Raw genomic sequence first — 20,258 nt, forward strand, 5'->3', positions numbered from 1 at the left:
GTGTGTGTGTGTGTGTGTGTGTGTGTGTGTGTGTGTGTGTGTCTGTAGGGGTCAGCAAAGTGGGAATTTGCTTTGTTACAAAGCGGATTAATTTGGCTTGCTGTCGCTAACAGCTTGGAAAAGTGCCCAGTCTCCTAACGAGAGGGGCTCCTTATTAAATATTAACTAACATGCCATAAATACACCATTCCATTACATTTTAATACAACCGCTAACATGGAAGATAATAACTTGTACGGGTTACAGAGGGAGCAGGCTGAAGCCCCACTGGCTACTGACTTACTGCCTAACAAACAAACAAACAATAAAAGAAAAGAAACAAACAAAAAAAAACCCACCATAATTAGATATAAAGCTCTCCATTTTAGACGAGGATAAAAGTCCCCCAGAAAAACAAGGAAAAAACATGGAGAATAAAGTGTAAATCTAAATCACTAAACCAGATCAAGACATCTCAATTTCTTGACATTTTGGCAAAATAAATTGTTTTGTTGGCACATTTGAGTGAGTCACTCAGTTCAGGAGGATAGAAACTAGGGCTGGAATAAAAGCGATTGGTTCGGGAAATGAACAGAAATGTGTTTTTATTTGAATGCTCTACCTGTTTTCCCCACTTTACAAAGATATTCCGATGCTCTGTCTGTCAACCTGTGTGTGTGTGTGTGTGTGTGTGTGTGTGTGTGTGTGTGTGTGTGTGTGTGTGTGTGTGTGTGTGTTTATAGGAGGGAGGTTAGGCAAGTGTGGGGGGAGGGGGAGCAGAGGTCAGGCAGAAGTCCACCTAAGCATCCAGAAATGATTGAATTTAACACAAAACGCAACGTTTCTAGCAAAACCAAGTCTTACCAGTGTTTGTGGTTTGGGGGAGACGAGTTCCCCGCAGGTTTTGTTTGTGACAGGCTGGAGGCGGGGGAACATGTAACCTCGGACAGAGAGGGGGCAACAAACGCCTCCTCGTGAAAAACACGTCAGGAGAAACGTGCCAGAGCGCAACAAGACGTTCTACTGTCAAAAATAATAAAGCTACGATTGTTTAGATGAGGTGTTGTCATGACGACCCCAGTCTGAGCAGGTTAACTCCGTGTTGAAGCAGAAACAAAAAAAAGCTGACAACAACGAAACAGATTTCATGCCACTGTATAATCACCATCAACAGTGAGTCAAATAGGACACAATTATAATCACTTCACATATTATGTTAATGTGATAATTATGAAATATAGAGTTTTAGGTTTATTTATTTATAAAGCCATTTTATATTCTCAAAGGAAGGACTGAACTTCCTCTCACATGTAGCACATGTCAAGCTCAGAGGTTCAAGAGACATTCTATTTCATTTTATTTTCTAGGACCGTTTTCGTATGAATCTCAGCCAAGTTAACGATTTGATGAATACAGCCTGTAAATTTCAGACCTTGTGCGCTGAATGAAGGCCTTTTAAAGCGGCGAGAACTCTGGGATTTAGTGTCAAGAACACTTGTTCTGTTCAGCACTGGCAGCGAACGCCTGTTTATGTTCTGAGGAAAAATGTCACACCAACAGTTGTAGATCTTTTTGAAAAGCCAGAAAACTCCCACCCAGCTTTAACCTGTAGTTCTTTTTCACACAAATCCACTACCTGTCCCGAGAAGAAGTGAGTCTGAATGTGGATGAGCTATCATTGTTAAAGGATTTCTGAAGAGTTTACAAAATAGAAAAAAAAAAAACATTTCAGCTAAGAATGTGAACCTCTTAACACACACACACACACACACACACACACATACACACCAGTCAGTGTCTAAGCTGCCTCAGACTCTTCGTCACGTCATGCACTGACGTCAGCCTTTTTGTGAAAGTGCCTTTAGTTTCTTTTGGAGCAAACACTTAACATGACTTCAGTCCAGCCGCTTCGAGTCTGACACGTCCTTCCGGCCGAGTCGTGTAAAAACCCGTGGCTGATGACGGGACAGAAGCTGGGGGCCGCACGTTGAACCTCCTCCCAGCTCAGCACACAGGGCGAACACAAATCTTCATAATAACCTTCATTTGGTAATTTGTGTGCAGAGGTCTGAGAAATAAATTACCGGTCAGTCAGCTGTTACTGAGGGGGATAAGGTGAATTAGAGGCCTAAGGAGGAGGGTGGAGGAGGGACTGAAGAGGAGCTCGTTCGGCTCCCAGTGTGTCAAACACGTTGGATTATTAAAGTGCACTTTAACCGCGATGAGGACAGGAAATCTGTTCTGCACCAGGATTCTAATCACATCAGAAATGAGCTCCTAGTTGAGAAACATACACCAAACTAAAAAAAAAAGAAAATTAAAATAAATTTAAAGCCTGTCGCACTGTTTTGGTCAAACCTTGAAAATAACATTACAAACAATCTTGTGCAGTATTATGTGTTAGCCCAGATGTAGTGCAACACAAGCTAATTTTGCACCATTTTCACCAATTTTAGGTCAACATCTGTGAAATATATTGAGTTGTAGCCTTTTTTGTGTGAGCTAAGGTCGACTGGCAGTGGCAGCCATCTTAGGTGATTTAAAAAGAGTCCAAATCTGAAGTTGCATCCTCTTTCCACGTCTATCCATTGGGCTGTTGAAAATAAACGGATGTAAAGGATCCCCGGCTAACAGGATTAGCAGCAGCCCATCTTCTGCTTCAAGAAGGTTTGTCGGCTGCAGGAAACGTCAATTCATCACGAGTCCCAGCCGCTGTGGAACCGGTCGTTTTTCACCAAAAACCACAAAAACAGGTAGCGGGCTTCACTTATAAAGCAACAGCTGAGATCAGCACTTGTTCAGACGCTTGTTGTGGTGATAAAACGAGTAGGCCTGCATGGGGAAAGGACACTGGGAGACGCATAAAACTCTGCATGTTGGTGGATGTATCTGGAGGAGCAGAACCAGAGCAGGGGTTGGGGGGGGGGGGGGTCAAATAATTACCAGGACAAATTGAGAGTGCCTAAAATGCCCATCTTAGTGTGGGTGGATGTTTTCAGCTAGTTCTCTGGGTAATGACGAGGACATTTAAACTGCATTCTGTGATGAAAAAAAGCATCCACGATCCTCTTTTTCATCGTTTTCACTAAACAACAACATAAATCTTCAAAGAACCGATGCAGTCACACAAACACGCTGCTCTTTGCTTCAGATAATTATCTGTACTGTGCCGTATTTGTTTATCCAAATTCTGCTTCTGACCTTTAAAACAAATTCTGCCGTCCTCGTTTTACACCATTTCTTGCTCTTCGCTGCACACCTTAATACCTGGAAAACAATCGTTGCTTTTTATTCAAACAGAGACGATGTTTCTTCTGTTTTGGATCCGAATGAGGAAAATTGCAATATCAATTAAAGTCACAGTAAAACTGACTGATTTATAGCCGTTTTTGTGTTTAATAAGGTTGCCTAAATGGGATTGACATCAAGAGTTAATGAGTTGTAGATGTACATCCAATGATTACTTTTTTGCAAGTTTCATTAAAATCCATCCTGTGGTTCCGAAGATAATTTGCTAACGGTACAGGCAAGCAAACACACGAAAACAAGTAGAAACATTCTTGCTTTGCCTCTCAGCGGAGGGTGGTAATAATGTTGATCTGACCATGACGAGCTGGGGACTTTTTAAGGTGTGTGCATCTTTTCAGACAACAACTAGTGGCTTTGACACAAACGAGACAAACAAGCATTCAAGTTCTCGCTCACATCTAGGGACAATTAAGAGTTACCAATGAACCAATGAACAGGAGGTTCAAAAGCAAAAACATCCCCATATAAAACCTTCATTCAGCCACATTTTCGTTGGCTACTTTTCGTTGATTGATCAAAAATATTTTCAGGGATTGAAGTTCTCCGTCGCCACAACGTTTGTCCGTCATCTTTAAAAATGAGAAGGAAAAAAAAAAAAAAACATGTTTTTTGTTGTGGTCCTGTTAAAGCCATTTGATCTAACCATGAAACAGGGATTAAACTGACGCTGCCTTCAACAAATAAAGCCAACCAGAGCCAAAGTTTTAGCCAGTCAGAGCAGTGTTGCTAATTTAGAGGCTTTGTCGTGATATATAGTGTGTTTTCTAAGTACTATTTTTCAAAAAAGCAACTTTTTCTCATGTTTTTGGAGACTTCTGAAGTCTGACGTTCTTTCCGACCAGCAGCAGGTGCTGCAGTGGACCCTCCTTCATATGATTAAGTTTTGAAAAAAAAAATTTCATCAAAAGATCCTTTTTTTCTTTAATCCCTGTATCTTGAAAACGAGCATCCTTGTGTTATGCCTGATCTGCATGGCGATGCAAAATCTCATTTTACTCACAATAAATGGTGATTTTCTTCCACCCTGAGTTTGTTTGTGGTCATTTTCGTCACTCCACAGGCACAGCCATCTTTGAGCAAGCAAGCGCTGTTGTTGTAACACCAACACTGATTGGACAAGAGTTCTCATTTATTCTCCGAGGCTTCTGATTGGTCGATGTTGGGGGCGGGATACTACGTCGTTTTCCAGGCAGTGCGTGACAGATGCTGGAGTGTCCGAGAAAAGAACGGACAAAACGAGGAAAGCTGGCCTCCTTAGTTTTGTTACATTACGTGGTAAATGAAGGTTAATTTGCCCAATGTTTTGTTGTGTGGTTTATTTAGTTTATTTAGCACACCTAGTATAGCTCTCCTCTCAGTTGAGTGAATTCTGCCAACCAAAAGGAAAGCCAAGACAATGCAATTTAAATCTCCAGTCAATAAGTTTTTATTTAAATCTATTATACAAGATTACTTATTTCAGGTTTACTGCCATGGGAGATAGTTCCTTGTCTTGGCTAAATGAATTCTCCATCTGATTGTCTGAAAACTCTCCCAGTCCTTCCAAAGAGCCAAAGATTCTCAGAAATTGTCCTCAAAAACTGCTGCTTTTGGACATTTCAAACACCCTCCCAGCCTTGTTCCAAATGCCAGGAAAATGCATTTCTGATGTTCTAAATTTCAAGCTCCCCCACCCATGGTCAGCTTTGCCCGGTTGATTGTAAGGCTACTCCTGAACCCTCTGCTAACATGCGTGTTTTGGGTCTGTGGGAAAAAAACAGGAGTACCTGGAAAAACCCCACGAGTTTACAGGTAGAACATGAAAACTTCACACAGAAAGGCCCCAGGCTGGAAGGCAAACCTGTCACCTTATCACTGTGAGACAAAAGCACTAACCACTGCACCTCCGTGCCACCCAGTTAAAGGACAGAGCAATCAAAATATCCAATTAGCTTTGTAAAACATTCAACACTGTAAAACATCCTTATACATGGTAAAACATCCAAAGACACTGTAAAACATCTGACTGTATTTGTAAAATACCCGACTCCTACAGTAAAACATATAACTACTACTGTAAAGCAAGAAGGAAAAGAACTGACAGAGCAATGAATGTTTCCGTAAATTCCCAGAACTATTATTGTTTCTCTGCCTGTATGCAACATTAAAGGTTCGTTGTCGCCCACCACTGGAGGACCTGGTTTGTGTGTGTGTTCATTTGTTTGTTAACAAAATATGTCATGAACCACTGGATGGATTCTAATGAAACTTTATGAAAGTAATTGGCTTTACGTCTACAACTGATTGGCATTTGGACCAAACCCAATTCAAGATGGTTGCCACAGCTAATCAATATTATCCTAAACAAAAATGGTTCAACCTCTGTGAATTTTACAGCTATTGAGCTCAAATCTGGTGTGGAAATAGCTGCCAATCATTGGCATCACATCGTGTAAACACCAACAGATCACAAAATGAAATTGAACATAATGTTATTGACAAGCTTTGACCAAAATGGCTACAACTCCATCATTTCTCAACGTAAGATGATCTTACTTTAAAACTCTCACATGGAAGGCAGTGGGTGACAGGCATTCCTTAAAAATATTCAGACTATAATTGTTACATGTAGATGAAAAGGAAAAGTGATTTAACTCCCAATATACAGCAAAGAGAAGGGAGTCCTGCGTGTGCAGGTTAATTCATTGTTCTGATGGATGATGGGTTTATTTAATCTGAACATTTAAACACAGATGCAGACGCTGTTCGACTTCAGCATGTCTGCTGACAAACTTCATTATCACACACAGACGAAAGCTCGTTCTGTTTTTTCTTTCCCTGCGCTGTGGGAGCAGAACAATGCGATGCAAAGCCACACCATCAATTATACTAATCAAACAATGACTTAATCCCCAGGAAATAATCTGTTTCAAACTATTCCACTGACTGATAACTTTGTAACAGACTAACACCATCCTGTTTGCCTCAGCAAGGAGACTCAAAGTCAGCGGTGAAATGCCACAGGAGCTGGCTCTCACTGTGGTGCGACTCTCAGCTACTGCCACACCAAATTCGAGCCCACTATCTGCAGGTTTCACTGAGTTATAGCCAGTTCTGTGTTTGAGAGGATCCCCTCGCTGAGGCAGCAATCTTGAACTGGGTTGACTCCAAAAATCCATCAGTTGTAATTGTACATCCAGTAAATACTTCCTGAGAATTTCATTCTAATCCATCCAGTGGATCAAGAGATATTTTGCTAACAGACACACACACACCCATGGGTAAAAGCATTTATTACGCTTTTATTTTCAGCACCATGTGATGAGCTGTTATTTTGTTAAAAACAATTCAATTCTGCTTGGACAAACTTGAAGGTTGGAAATAAAACGATGTGTAAAACTTGGGGGTCTCAACAGACACCCCTTCCTGACCCCCAGCACGTCCGACACTGCCTTCTTTTCTTCTCCTACAAGGAGCTGTTTTCATTTCAACACTAAATTCTGATACGGTCCACTCAAACCAGGGTAACTAATTGAGATTTTACATGCGACCATTTGGTTTATTTGGTGTAAAAGAAGAGCTCCGTGACCTGAAAGTAGCCATGGGGGAAATTCCCCTACATTATTATGTTTGTTAAAAAAACTAAATCATTGGTTAGTTGTACATTTTATCCTCCAGATAACCTCCAGTCAGTCATGACTTGTCTCCCAGAAAAGTAACACTCGTCTCTGTTTTCAGGCTAACGCTGTTCTGAAACTAACGTTTACGGCAAGCTGCAAGAGTTCGCTTGCTAGCAGGTGAAATATATGTACAGCTGGCTGCAGGCCCGCTTCAGAAGCTAATAACCAGATAATTAATTATCTAATGTTAGCGTGTCAGGCTCCTAATGTTACTTTCTACAGAGCAGAAGTAAAATTGTACACGATTACTTTAAAATGATTGATAAGCTGATCTGGTGCTGTAATTCACTTTAGTTTGCTACTTGTGTGGAGCTGGTGGAGCTGATATAAGAGGACAACAGCTTTTCCTTCTTATTCCTCCTGAAGGGAAACACACCCCATGTCTAAAGTACACAAACATAAAACAGCCTGTTAAGGGAGAAACTTCAGCTCATATTTATGTGAAGAACTGCCTACAGTGTCATTAAACAAGCTGCTCGTGGTGAATTAGGTCCTTAATGTCGTCTACAATCTGTTTGAGGAGATCACTGTTCTAAAACAGCCTGCTCACTCTCTGGTGTTAAAACGTAAGCTTCACACTTGTCATATAATGAAACATTATACTGTGATCTTAAATATCAATGTAAATGAAAGGTTAGAAACAAAAAGGCTGGTCACATAGTGTTTTTTGGGGGTTTTTTTAACAAAAAAAAGGTGTGTGAGAGCAACGTGAGTGTTTTTGAGCTGAACAGACATTTTGGCTAATGCTGGATGAAATAAGGTCCTAAAGAGAAAGTTTTGTAACTAAGTACTGCTGGTTTTATATTAGTATTTAGCTACTGTTTTTAATAGGACAACAAATAAAATGTATTCAAACCCCAGGCCTCCAGAATGGCCTCTCCATTCCCCTTATCCTGTCACAGGACTTCATGCTGACTGTTCCTCAGAAGGCTTCGGTCAAGAGTCTGACGGGACTTTGATTTCTTTCATTCCTGATTTTGCTCCCTCATTTTATGATATAATCAGGCGCACATGAGACCAGAATGTGTGCAAATTAGACAGCGACAATCAGGGGATTGTCTTTTCTTTCCACATGAAGGCAGTCCCATCCAATACAGACACACGCTTCGAACAGGTCCTACAGTTATATCTTTGTTTTAACATCATGTCTGCCATCTCTGCTGTACATATTTAACCAGTGCTGATGAACTGGATAAAACTACATTACTTTTTTTTCATTGTAGAGGCACTAAGATAAAACAAATTAGTGTTTTGAATTTATAAATATATATTGCAAATTGTGTATTTTGAAGAGTATTTTTTGACTTATTTTTCCTGTGGCGGGGGTGTCATCAGGGAGACACTGTTCCACACCTCCCCCTTCTCAGAGGGAGTTTCTGTTTTTAGTTCAGAAATTTTCAGAAGGAAAACAGCAACTTGGTCCTGCTAGCGTTAAGGTTAGTTTGCAAAACTGTAAATGAGGCAACAATTAGAAAGACACACAGTCTAATCCCAAAATATTTAAAAAAGAAAAGTTCTTTAATTTGAATATTTCCTCCCTGCTGACTTTATTTGACTTGCAGCTAATATTTAAGGTACTCACTGCAAAGTTATGAAGAGCGGAGTAAAAAAATTATAAACCAAGAAAGACAAAATCTACACAGTATTTTTCTCACATGATGGTTAATGTGTCCTTAAATTAAAACTTTGGAAAGACAATCTGCCAACTACCACATGCTCTGGTTTAACCTATGGAAAGAACTGAAGTGAGGTCAAAGGTTAAACTTACCAGCCATATTTGTTTACCTACACCAGCTTGATGTAGATCAATCACATGACTCAAGCTTCTGAGTGCTTTGTTTACACTCAATGAGTACCTGCATTTCATAATTGCATTTGCTATAATTGGAAAACAACTGAAGTAAACTCTTTCAACCTGTACCGTTTGAAATAATTCAGTGTCTGTTATCATAATATTAGATTCTTCCATGTTTAAGATGAGAAATAAAGTTTAGAATGTATGATTATGGATACTGACAACTATAAATTCTCCCTAGGAGTGAGTGAGAGAGTGAATGGGTATTTGTCTCTATGTGTCCCTGTGATGGACTACAGACCAGTCCAGGGTGTCCCCCGCCTCTCACACAGTGACTGCTGGAGTTAGGCACCAGCTCCCTGTGCCCAGAAAGGAAAAGGGGGTAAAAAGAACGGGTGGATTATGGAAATTCAACCCCTCCAACCTGTTGTTTTTACCTCTTTTGGGAGGGTCCTTGTCTTACTTAGAGGGGTTAAACCCTCCCCGTAATTCGAACCATCAGAGCAGCCAGGCGTTCAGCTGTGCTGATGACAAAGAAGTTGTCTGTCAGAGTTAGAACTGTTTCTCTGTCTGACTAAATCAGACAGAAGGGAGTACAAACTCTGAGCAGCATCATGCTGTGGAGCATAAGACATCCACGAGTTCAGAAAGCCTGTCCTCTCCTGCTCTGCACTGATGTCTGCCCGGTGTGTGGGGCGCCATTACAACATTTTTAGGCTGAAAAGACATCTGGGCTAAAAGTGAAAATCGTCTGATTTTCGGTCTGCATTTCACCACAGCTGGTTGAAAACCAAACTAAAATCCGTATTCTAGCAGGGCTCAAACATGAGTCCTCTGAATAATGAGTATGTTGTGTATTCCTGTAACCAGGGGTCTGCAACCTGTGGCTCTAGGGCCACATGCAGCCCTTTGGTCCCTCTGCAGAGGCTCGCCGTAGCTTTGGCCAAAAGTGACATACAGTAGATTTACATCCCATGATTACTTCTAAGAGATTCGTTAACACTCATTCAGTGGTTTATGAGATATTTTGCTTACACACACACACACACACACACACACAAAGAGATGTGCACACAAGCATTATTGTCCACCCTCACCTTTCAGCAGCGGACAACAGAGAGGTCGGTATGAAATGATACAATCAGTGGGGAGCTAGGCAGAGGTGAGCACTTACAGATTAACAGTAAAAAATAAAAATAAAAAATGAATGAATGAATGGAATGAAGCGATGAATTGGCTGTTTTGTCTGCAGCAGCCTCAGCCTGTTTGGTCTGCATCCCGGTGCCTCGGTGTGAGTGCAGCCTCGTTAAAACGCTCGTCACATCCTGACGAGTGAGCAAGCTCCTCATTACGACCGTCATATATTTACACAGCAGAGGTGCGTTTGTTTTCCCACCAACAGCAGATCGACACGAAGCAGGAATAACTCCACGGTTAAAAAAGAGACGTTCCCATCAGACACTTTGTGAGGACAGGATCTGAACCTCAGAGACAGTAACATAAGTCGCTGCTTAAACACTGACTGCTGGACTCTGTGGAACTCAAACCATCCTAACTCCTGCTTGAAATAAAAAACACTTTGGTTTGACCAGCCTGACTTGATTCCAGGACTGGAGGGGACTCTGGACCCGCGCTGCATGACAACTACATGCAAATCAGCAAATCCTACCCCCTTCTTATAGAACCCAGAGAGCCACTCATTTACACTGAAGCATGCACAACAAACGGAAAGGATTTCACCGAGGCAGCAGGAGCGAGGCGTTCTTCTCCTACCAGAGGAATGTCCTCGATTCGTGGCGTCGTGGTCACTGTCCCCCTGCTCGCTGTCTCCGTGGCCACTGTCTTTAGAGCTGACCAGATCTGCCTCCTGAAAGGCTGAGCTGAAAACACAGTCACGTCAAAGCATTAAAACTTTTCATCCTGGCTGATCCCATCCTCCAAAGTGTTAAAGCAGAAGGCAGATGTGAGCGCAGACTTGGTGCAGAACAGAAGACCCGGCTCTGGGTTTACCTGTTGACCCGCCTCGGCCTGTCCACCAGGTAGCTGAGTTCACTTCGCTGATGTTTGGTCTGAAAGAGAGAAAGCTGCTGTTCAGTGCGATGTTTAAGCGCCTAACGGACCAGTTAGCAGATAAAAACATACAGAACACATGTGTGTGCCATGATTGTTCTGGGATTAAAACACAGACAGAATTGCGGATCTGAATGTTAAAAATTTTGTTTACAGTAAAAAGTGGAATGGTCTGGATTTTTTTTTTTTTTTCAATATAAGAATGTTACTTAAAATGCTAAGTTTTTGTCACGTTTCATGTTCACATTGAACAATAGTATTGTATTTTGTCCACCGCAGGCTCCTGTAGCCTCCTGCCTGTGTCCGCTGCAGGCCACAACGAATTATAACGTTTAACATTTAGCACAAAGTTTAAATGTCAACAACTGTTTGGTGAGATTTGACAGCACATAAATCAGTGCAACAGAGATAAAATGTCACAACTGAGCAGTCAAATGAAAATAGAGGAGCTAATGTTTGCGTAGCACTTCAGCTAACTCGAGCTAACGTTAGCGTAGCACTCAAGGTAATGTTAGCTTAGCACTTCAGCTAAATTACCAACACGAAAACACGTCAACACAACTTCTGAATTAGTTGTATGTGCAGGTAAAGATGTTCCACTACAAAAAAATAAGAATCCTACGCCTGTTTTAGACAAAGCTTTGTCTAAGTCAAGCTGAAAGCTGTTCGACAAAACTTCCACTAAAACATAAGTTATTGTAAACAAAACAACACAACATCCTCCTTCATGAATCAAATCACACATTAATAACAAAATACATTCATTTTACAGGATATTTTATGTACTAAAAATAAATTATAATATGACTTTTGGGTTTTATATGTGAAGAACATGTATTGTATTAGTCTCACCTGAAACGCACATGTGAGGAATATTTTTCCACTAGAATGTTTTTTTTATTATTAACTTACACAGAGTTGCTCCATACTATTTCAAATTTCCACCCTTTTCTGGACTCACATTTAAAGATTTCTTTGTTCATTTTCAGGCCTTTTAAGAAGCTTAAAAACACAGATGTACAGAACATTAGGTATACAAAAACCAGATAACAAGAAATCACATAACCTTTCTTAAAAATACAAATGTTACCTGTGTTCTTAATGGGTTTATAGACCAAATCACACAGCACAATATAATGTTTGTTTTGCTCAACTCTGTTTCCATTTACGGGAGAATTCAAAGAAAAAAAAGGAAATTTTGTTTTAGGGTTGGACTAACCTGTGTTTTGGCAAATAATCTTCATTTACACTATACAGTAGATTTTTTAACTAAGTCCACAAAGTGTTTTAGTGTGTGAACAAAAATATGTTCCTATTTCATATATAATTAAAGGCTTGCATGAGCAATTTAAATTTTTATGTCTGAGAAAATAGAAAGGTAAAGTGTGGAAAGAACAACGTTTAAAAATACTGTATTTTAGTTTTCTACAATTATCCCAAACTATAAAACAAGTAAATTTTTAGTTTTTAAATAAAGAATTACATGTTCTGTTGCACCGTTTTTGGTGTATTTTTAAAATGTGTTGTATTTAAGAAATTGTGGATGCTTTATTATTAAATCAATAACATTTTAATTATCCACCCTATAATCAGACACTTCTTAGTAAAAAAAAAAAAAAGTGGTTACATGATAAAACATGGCAGACTGTAGAGAAAATGTTGCCGAGGAACAAAATGTAGTCGTGCTTGTGTTCAGGCTGCCGTGGGCATCGCACACATCTGTGTTACTGCAACTCAGCAACATTGTGATCAATAACCTTAATCTTAATGTTCCTCTCTCTCTCTCACACACACACACACACACACACACACAGCCAATATACGCTTCTTGTGCACCAATGGTTTGAAACAGGAGAAAACACAACATAAATGTGGAGTTTCTTATTTAGATTCCACCTCCCAACATGTCAGAAATCTGTCATCGTGTACACTAACGCTCATTAAGAGCTGAGCCGGGGGAAATGGCTCCTGTATGACACATTAATGAAAATGAAAATAACTTCCTTGGTGTAATAGCAGATGACTAAATAAGCTGTAAAACCTCAAACACAACCCGTACGCAGGGAAAGTGTAAGAAGCATCTCCATATGGAGTAAGAGAAAACAAGTCCTGGAGCATCGGGGCCACCTGATCTGAATTACTGAGCAGAGGTTTACGGCAACTCCTATAAAAATACATCATCTTCATTAACAATATTGCAGCAAAGAGCCTTAGGGATAATTCATAAAGCTGGCTTTAGACATGATGTCTAAAGCCACACTCATACATATTTTTATAATCAAGATTATTAAAACTCACTGATCCGGTTCATTTTTTTTTAGCTCACAAATGCTGTAAAAATGTTTTTCTTTTCGAGGAGAAAAATAAAGTCTGAAGAAGGAGTCAAACTTGTTCGAACGGCACTAAAACGCCATTTCTGTTTGTGGAGTTAAGCCGTGGAATGGGTGAAATACTGAGTCCAAACATGATCTGGTTCCAAACGTGGTACAAAGATAGGGTTTTTATGAGAGATGCTGAGGCAGAGGTTGGTCTGACATATATGAACATGTATGTTTGCATATACACACTCATATATAAATAGTACACATGCTTGCATGTTTTAGGGCTGCTACTAATCACTGCCAAAATCAACATAATCAATTACGATGATCTGTGGACGCCAATATTTTTATTCTGAGCATAATTTTCATGATGTTTTCTTTTCATAATTTACACTAGGGGTTTCCAACTCCTAGGCCGAGGACCAGTACCAGGCCTTGGAACCTTCGCACCAGGCCGCACAGAAATAATCAACTTTTCTTTCTATATATCTATCTAACAAATCTGTATAAATGCTTTTATATACGTTACAGTGGGGTTAGGGCTATTTGTTTTAGAACAATGACCACTTCTGTTCGCGCCTCTTTCCCTTCGCGTCACTCGGTCGCAGTTATTTTTCCGCAAACTAGCAAACCTACAAGCTAACCCTAGCAAAAATGAGTAAAAACCAAACTTCACTGGGGAGCTTCTTTTCCCAGTGGCTCTGTGGAAACTGGTCTGTGATGTAAAGACAACGTGGGGGCCACTGTCTTCAAACGCTTCGACCAAAATAACCGTTTTCTCCACGCACTGCGTACGCCAGTCCAGTTCCTGTCGGCTCGGTACAACCTAAAAGATTCATGTTGTGTCGTAAAAGCAGATCTACAGCACTGGACAAGCTGGGTTATAAAGGTTTTCAAAGGCCGGCGAGGCTTAAAGTATTTTAGGCTAGCTGATATCAAAGGAATGTTTGGGCTCGACGCACACAGGAGCCGCTGAGCCGGAAACAAAACCTCCGTAAGGTTTTTAAGCTGCTAAGTGCTCTCTGTGAAGTCACACAGGCTGTCTGTCTGCTACATATTACAGTGAATAAATGTTTGAGGAAACTTTCACACCAGAATCTGGGCCCATGCTCAGCTGATTAATGCCGTGTCGGTCCGGTGTTGTGTTCTATTGTTTTCTCCCATCAAGACCGGTCCCCCACCAGCTTTGCTCCGTTTTTCCCTTTAACCTCTGCTGTTTTCAGCCGGTGGTATATTAAAGCTATTGCTAAAAGAAAAGATCTTGATTTTTTTTTTGTCCCTTTTTTTTTTTCATTCATCGCAGCACACACCCTGGTGGCTGGAAATCCACTGTACTTCAACACAACACATGCAGCCTTTATGCATTCATTCCTTCTGCCTGTTTAAAACACTTAATAGGGTAGATAATAGAAAATTGAATGACATTTAAATAAATGTCCCACAAATATAATACGTATACAGAGTTTGATATAAAAAATGGATATGAAATAAAAAGTGTAGTTAGAAGACCACTGAGTCAGTTATTCCATGTTAAGTTGCTGTTATTTCATTTATCTGTTTCTGAAGATAAAACCATGACACTGGATTCCTGCAGAAGGTTTTTCTCTCCACAGTTTGCTGCAGTTCTTACCAACAGTATCCTTACAACATGATGAATATTCAGGCCTTTTGTCCTTGACTACGGAAAAGAAACAGTGCTTTATTTGACTTATTTTGTCATGTTTGATGTGTGGCTTTAAACCCATATTTTGTACTTTAATTTAAATGCTTTTGTTTACATTTTATTTAGTGAGATACTAACAAAAATAAAATTGTTAATTATAGTTTTTGGAGGAAAATTGGTCATTTAAATTAGTCAATAAATTAGTCAACAGATTAAATAAAAATGGCTGTCAGTGGCAGCCCTGTTCTGTGTACATGTACACAGAACAGTACATGTATATACTTTTCTGTATGTGTGTTTACAAATGTAAGCTTGTAAAAAAAAGTATGTATAAATGTGTGTATCTATGTAACAATGACACTATTGTCACCAACATGCAGTTAAGATAAAGGAAATAAGAAGTCAGCTCGTTGTGTAACCGAGACGGAGGGGTGAGATAAAAACAGCTTCTTCCTGCTCCTTTTCAACATGTTAAGACAATTTTTTTAATTTATTATTTTATTTCTGAATCCATATTTTCAGATAAAGCATTCATTGGTTCATTAATAGTATAAATCAGGACCATTCTCGGACGTGCTCGCTCTCATATCACTTCCTGTTTAACCTGCTCGCCACATGCCAGCACTACAGTACTATTACACTGAAATCAGTACAACTTTTGGAGGAACAGACGCACGTTTTCTGACGAGAAAACAATTACTTTATTTTCACTGTTTCATACTAAAAGTTTACCTTACTGATCTGGGAAAACATTATTGAATCTGTCAGTTTCTGTCTCATGTGGAAGCTCGTATACGGTCAGAGCTCTCCTCCCGTCAGGGAGCTGCATGCCAGAGGAGGCATGTTAGTCTGTGTGTTTCCTGTAAGACAGAATGCACTCCTGCACTGGACTGGAACTAAAACAGAACTGGACCCTTCAGTTTGTTCAGATCTCAGCAATAGAAGCGGTTAAACACTCGGCTCTGTACCCATCTGTCTGGCTTTTAGTAGGATTTGTGGATTTGATCCTGGCTCTTCTCAATCTGCCTGTTTTAATGGCTGCTCTTCTTTTCTGAAGTATTTTATGTGGTAAGGTAGATGGATGAGACTTTTAGGAATGTCTTAGAGTTGTTGTTGTTTTTAGGATGTACTTTAATGATTCAAATAATGCTGTTTCGTGTGACTTTGTTGCTGTAAACATTAGTGTTTAGGGTGAGAACTAAACATTAGGCCAACTCTGATTTAGCTGATGTTCTTTAATGACACAGGAACTAATCTGGTCAGACAGAACTGATCCTGGTCCAGAACCAGGTTTCAGTAGGTGTTGGGTGGACTCTTACCTCGTTCGACAAGATGCTGCCGTTTGATATGATGTCAGGCTGCGGGTCTGGGAACCCGGACCCTATGGCCCCACACGGGTTGTGGTCAGTGTCTGAGCTCCTGGATGGGCTGCACGGTTTTAAGAACATGAGGTCCGTTTTGGCAGACTCTGGAGTCAGACAAACCTGGTAGCAATAGTTCTGGTTTTGGTGGTGGGAACCGAAGCTTCCGGACTCCTCCACAGGGACCTGAGCGGTCCCGGTCCCGCTGACGTTAACAGTACTTTGGACCAGCATGATGTCGGACTTGCTGAGCTTTTTCTTGCGGGAGCGGACCTGCCGGGAGCAGCAGGAGCTGCAGCCCAGGCAGGGGGACAGGGTCAGCTTCTTGTCCTTCTGGCACCGAACGGCCAGAACTATCATGACCAGGAGGAAGATGAAGGAGACGGAGCCCAGGGCAATGATGAGGATCAGGGTCAGGTCCAAGGAGCCGTCCTTGGACTTGCTGGTGCCCACTTTGTCCCCGGCGCCTCGGCCAGCAGCCACGCTGTCCACCAGCACCACCAGCACGCTGGCGCTGGAGGACAGGGGGGGCTGGCCGTGGTCTCGGACCTCGATCAGCAGGTCGTACACCTGGTGGGGGTCTCTCTTAGGCGAGACCCGTCTGGCGGTCCTGAGCTCACCCGTCCTCCAGTCCATCCTGAACATGCCGTTCTCGTTCCCTCTCTGGATGCTGTAGGACAGACGGGCATTCTCTCCGTCATCCGTATCCATGGCAACGACCCGGGTCACCAAGTAGCCAGGCTCAGCTGAGCGCGGGAGGGGCTCCTTGGCAGTCCCGTTCTTCCCCAGCGGGGCCAGAACCGATGGGGCGTTGTCGTTCTGGTCCACAATTATGACTTTGACAGTGGCGTTGGAGGAAAGCTGGGGGGCCCCTGAGTCCTGGGCCCGGACCATGAAGCTGAAGTCCTTCAGCTGCTCATAGTCAAAGGACCGGAGGGCGTACAGGTACCCGGTCTCCTCATTGATGGACACGTAGGTCTTCACAGACATGCCCTGAATGTCACATTCTGAGATGGAGTAAGTGATGAGGGAGTTCTGACCCACATCCGGGTCCAGAGCCGTCACTGCGTGGATGTAGGCCCCTGGCACGTTATTCTCTGTCACATACACGTCATACACAGACTGAGTGAAGGTGGGCGCGTTGTCGTTCTCGTCCGACACCTGGACCCGGATGGACTTACTGGAGGCCAGGGAGGGGCTTCCTTTGTCCCGCGCGACCACGGTGACGGAGTAGGAGTCCGCCTGCTCGCGGTTCAGCAGCCCGTCCGTCACTATGGTGAAGTAGTTTCTGAAGGACGACTTGAGTTTGAACGGAACCTCCCCGAGAATCTCCACGTGGACCTGGCCGTTCTCCTCCGAGTCCCGGTCTGTGACGCTGAGCAGGGCGATCACGGTCCCGGGGGCCGCCTTCTCGCTGACGGACTCCGTCACGGTGCTGAAGGTGATCTCCGGCGCGTTGTCGTTCACGTCCACCACCTTCACCAGCACCTTGCAGTGCGCGGGCACGGCGTTCGGACCCAGGTCCTTGGCCTGGACGAAGATCTGATACAGGCCGGTCTCCTCGAAGTCCACCTCGCCGCGCACCTCCACGCGCCCGGTGCGCGGGTCTATGCCGAACAGGTCCTTGACCCGGCTGGAGATGTGGTTGCTGAAGGCGTACACCACCTCCCCGTTCAGACCCTCGTCCAGGTCCGTGGCGTTGAGCTGGATCACCAGGGACCCGACCGGGACGTTCTCGGCCAGGCTCACCGTGTACACCGGCTGCTCGAACACCGGCACGTTGTCGTTCGAGTCCAGGACTTTGACCACCAGCAGCGCGGTGCCGGTCCGGGGGGGCTGGCCCCCGTCCACCGCCGTCAGGACGTACCTGTGCGCCGCCTGCTGCTCCCGGTCCAGCGGCTTCTCCAGGACCAGCTCGGCGAACTTGTTTCCGTCCGTCTGGGTCTGGACGTCCAGGTAGAAGTAGTTGTTGGTGGTCAGGTCGTAGGTGCGCAGCGCGTTGGAGCCCACGTCCGGGTCGAAGGCGCTCTCCAGGGGGAAACGGGTGCCCGGGGTGGCGCTCTCCGAGATCTCCACGGTCAGGTCCGGCTCCGGGAAGCTGGGCGGGTTGTCGTTGATGTCCACCACCTCGATCTCGATGCGGAACAGCTCCAGCGGGTTCTCCAGGAACACCTCCATGTTCAGCTGGCAGCTCGCGCTCTGCCTGCAGATCTGCTCCCGGTCCACGCGCTCCTTCACCACCAGGAAGCCGTTCTCCAGGTCCACCTCCAGGTACGGGCTCCTGGAGCTGGGCACCACCTGGAAGCGGCGGGAGGCCAGCTTGGTCAGGTCCAGACCCAGGTCCTCAGCGATGTTCCCCACCAGCGTGCCGCGGTCTGCCTCCTCCGGGACGGAGTACCGGATCTGGGAGCGCGCTCCGGCCGCGAGCCACACGAGCAGCAGGAGCGCGAGCATCTCCGGGACAACAAGCGCACTTTGGTAAACAACAACAACCAACAACAGAGACGGATGTCATGCAGGTCCTGTGCGGGTGGACAGAGAGTCCGCATCCAGCTGCTGCTCCGGTCCGGACGGCTCCACAGCCGGCTGTCCCACAAGAACAGGAGCCCTCTGGACCTGCAGCCGGACTTTGTTGCGCCGCCCTCTGCTCTGCTCTGCTCTGCTCTGCTCTGGGTTCAGGTTCCGCGCTCTGGATGCTCCAGGTGCGTCCCGGAGCGCAGAGTCCGGCGCGTATTGGACTTTGAAGCAGAATCTGAACTCTGAAGCAGAATCTGATCTCTGGATCTGTAATCCATGAAACAAACTGGTGTCAGGTTTTCCTCTGCACCCCCCAGCTGCGTGTCAGAAGCAGGTTTTAGTCCCTCTGAGTCCAGTTGGAGCCGTGCGTCCTGCTCCTGGTCCTCTCCTCTCGGTTCTGACTCGCTTTACTCAACTCTCTGCCTTTTCCCCACGCGGCCCCGCCCCCCCGCAGCCCCGCGGCTCGGAGCTGGCTGCTGATTGGTTCCTCAGCCTGTCAGTCAACGTCCTCCTGTCGTCCTCGCTGTGGCTCTCGAGGTCTCTGAGGGTCCGGACCGGTCTCTCTGTGAGGGACAGGACGGTGCAGGTGGGGGTGGGGGTGTGGAGAGGGACCCAGATGAACCTTCAGGACCCGGACTGATCAGCTGACACACCGTGAGCCGCGGTCACGTGACTAATGAAGCGATCAGAGGGAGAACAGTACTTGTTTGACCCGGTGTGTGTGTGTGTGTGTGTGTGTTTATGGACCGAACCGGCTAGTGCACGCGCATTTTGTGATGTGATGCTGTGAATGAGTCGCCGTGCACGCGCTATAATCCCATCCAACTGTTTGTTTCCAGCAGAGACAGCAGCTGATCCGTGGAGCGCGGGCTCCCCCCAGCGGTCACATGTGAACCTGCAGCTCGCTCTTGGAGGCTCTGACTCCATCAGTCTCAGATATTGAGCTAAGATTTGGTGTGGTAGTAGCAGAGAGTCATTCACAGCACATACTCTGAAGGTGACATCTCATTATATGTTAGACTGTTTATAATGTTGTCTACAAGGTTTGTGACTAAAACGGCTACAAATCCATCAGTTCTCTACATAAAATGATCTTTATCGAAAAAGGTGGCGGGCGATGTGCATTCCCTTCAAGGAATGCTTTAATTTCTGTTGGTAGTTCTGCGCACACACACACACACACATAAACACAGTGAGTGTGTGCTGTAAGCAGCTGACCACGCTGACCTGCAGAAACCCACAACCTAAAATCAACCTCTCTTCTAGGATGTTCATGTTGTTTTTCACGGGGAAAAAAATGTGTACGCCACATTGTTGCTCCTGTTTTGGTTCTTCTAACAGAATAAAGGGATATTCTGGTCATGTTGAAGTGGGGTTCTCTGGAAATGATAGGAGCTATTCAGAGCAAGATTCAGAGTCTTTTGTGCGATCTGTTGACCCCACTTATTGATGCATGCAGATGACAGCAGTGGTTAACGTCACGGTTCATGCCCTGTTCACCCGACGCCGTTTTTAAGTGACTGGAACATTTCTGTTGCGTTTCAGACGCTCGTGTACACGACAACAGCGATCGGATCCTCTGAC

General features: G+C 43.9%; 1 protein-coding gene across 3 annotated transcripts in view; it reads right to left on the reverse strand.

The window, feature by feature from the left end:
• LOC108246091 (protocadherin-10) overlaps positions 1-19,119 on the reverse strand; it is a 32,960-nt gene extending 13,841 nt beyond the window's left edge. The window contains exons 1-3 of one of the 3 annotated variants that reach the window (XM_017433451.3): positions 16,116-19,119; positions 10,753-10,811; positions 10,516-10,622 (exon numbers count right to left, since the gene is read on the reverse strand). In XM_017433451.3, coding sequence (XP_017288940.1) covers positions 10,516-10,622; positions 10,753-10,811; positions 16,116-18,611 — 2,662 coding nt within the window. In that variant the 5' untranslated portion in view covers positions 18,612-19,119. The remainder of the gene's footprint in view (positions 1-10,515; positions 10,623-10,752; positions 10,812-16,115) is intronic. The other 2 variants (XM_025009909.2, XM_017433454.3) reach the window with 2 other exon arrangements.
• Between the last annotated feature and the right edge of the window lie 1,139 nt (positions 19,120-20,258).

Source organism: Kryptolebias marmoratus, linkage group LG9 (assembly GCF_001649575.2).
Source record: "Kryptolebias marmoratus isolate JLee-2015 linkage group LG9, ASM164957v2, whole genome shotgun sequence".
Classification (NCBI taxonomy): Eukaryota; Metazoa; Chordata; class Actinopteri; order Cyprinodontiformes; family Rivulidae; genus Kryptolebias; species Kryptolebias marmoratus.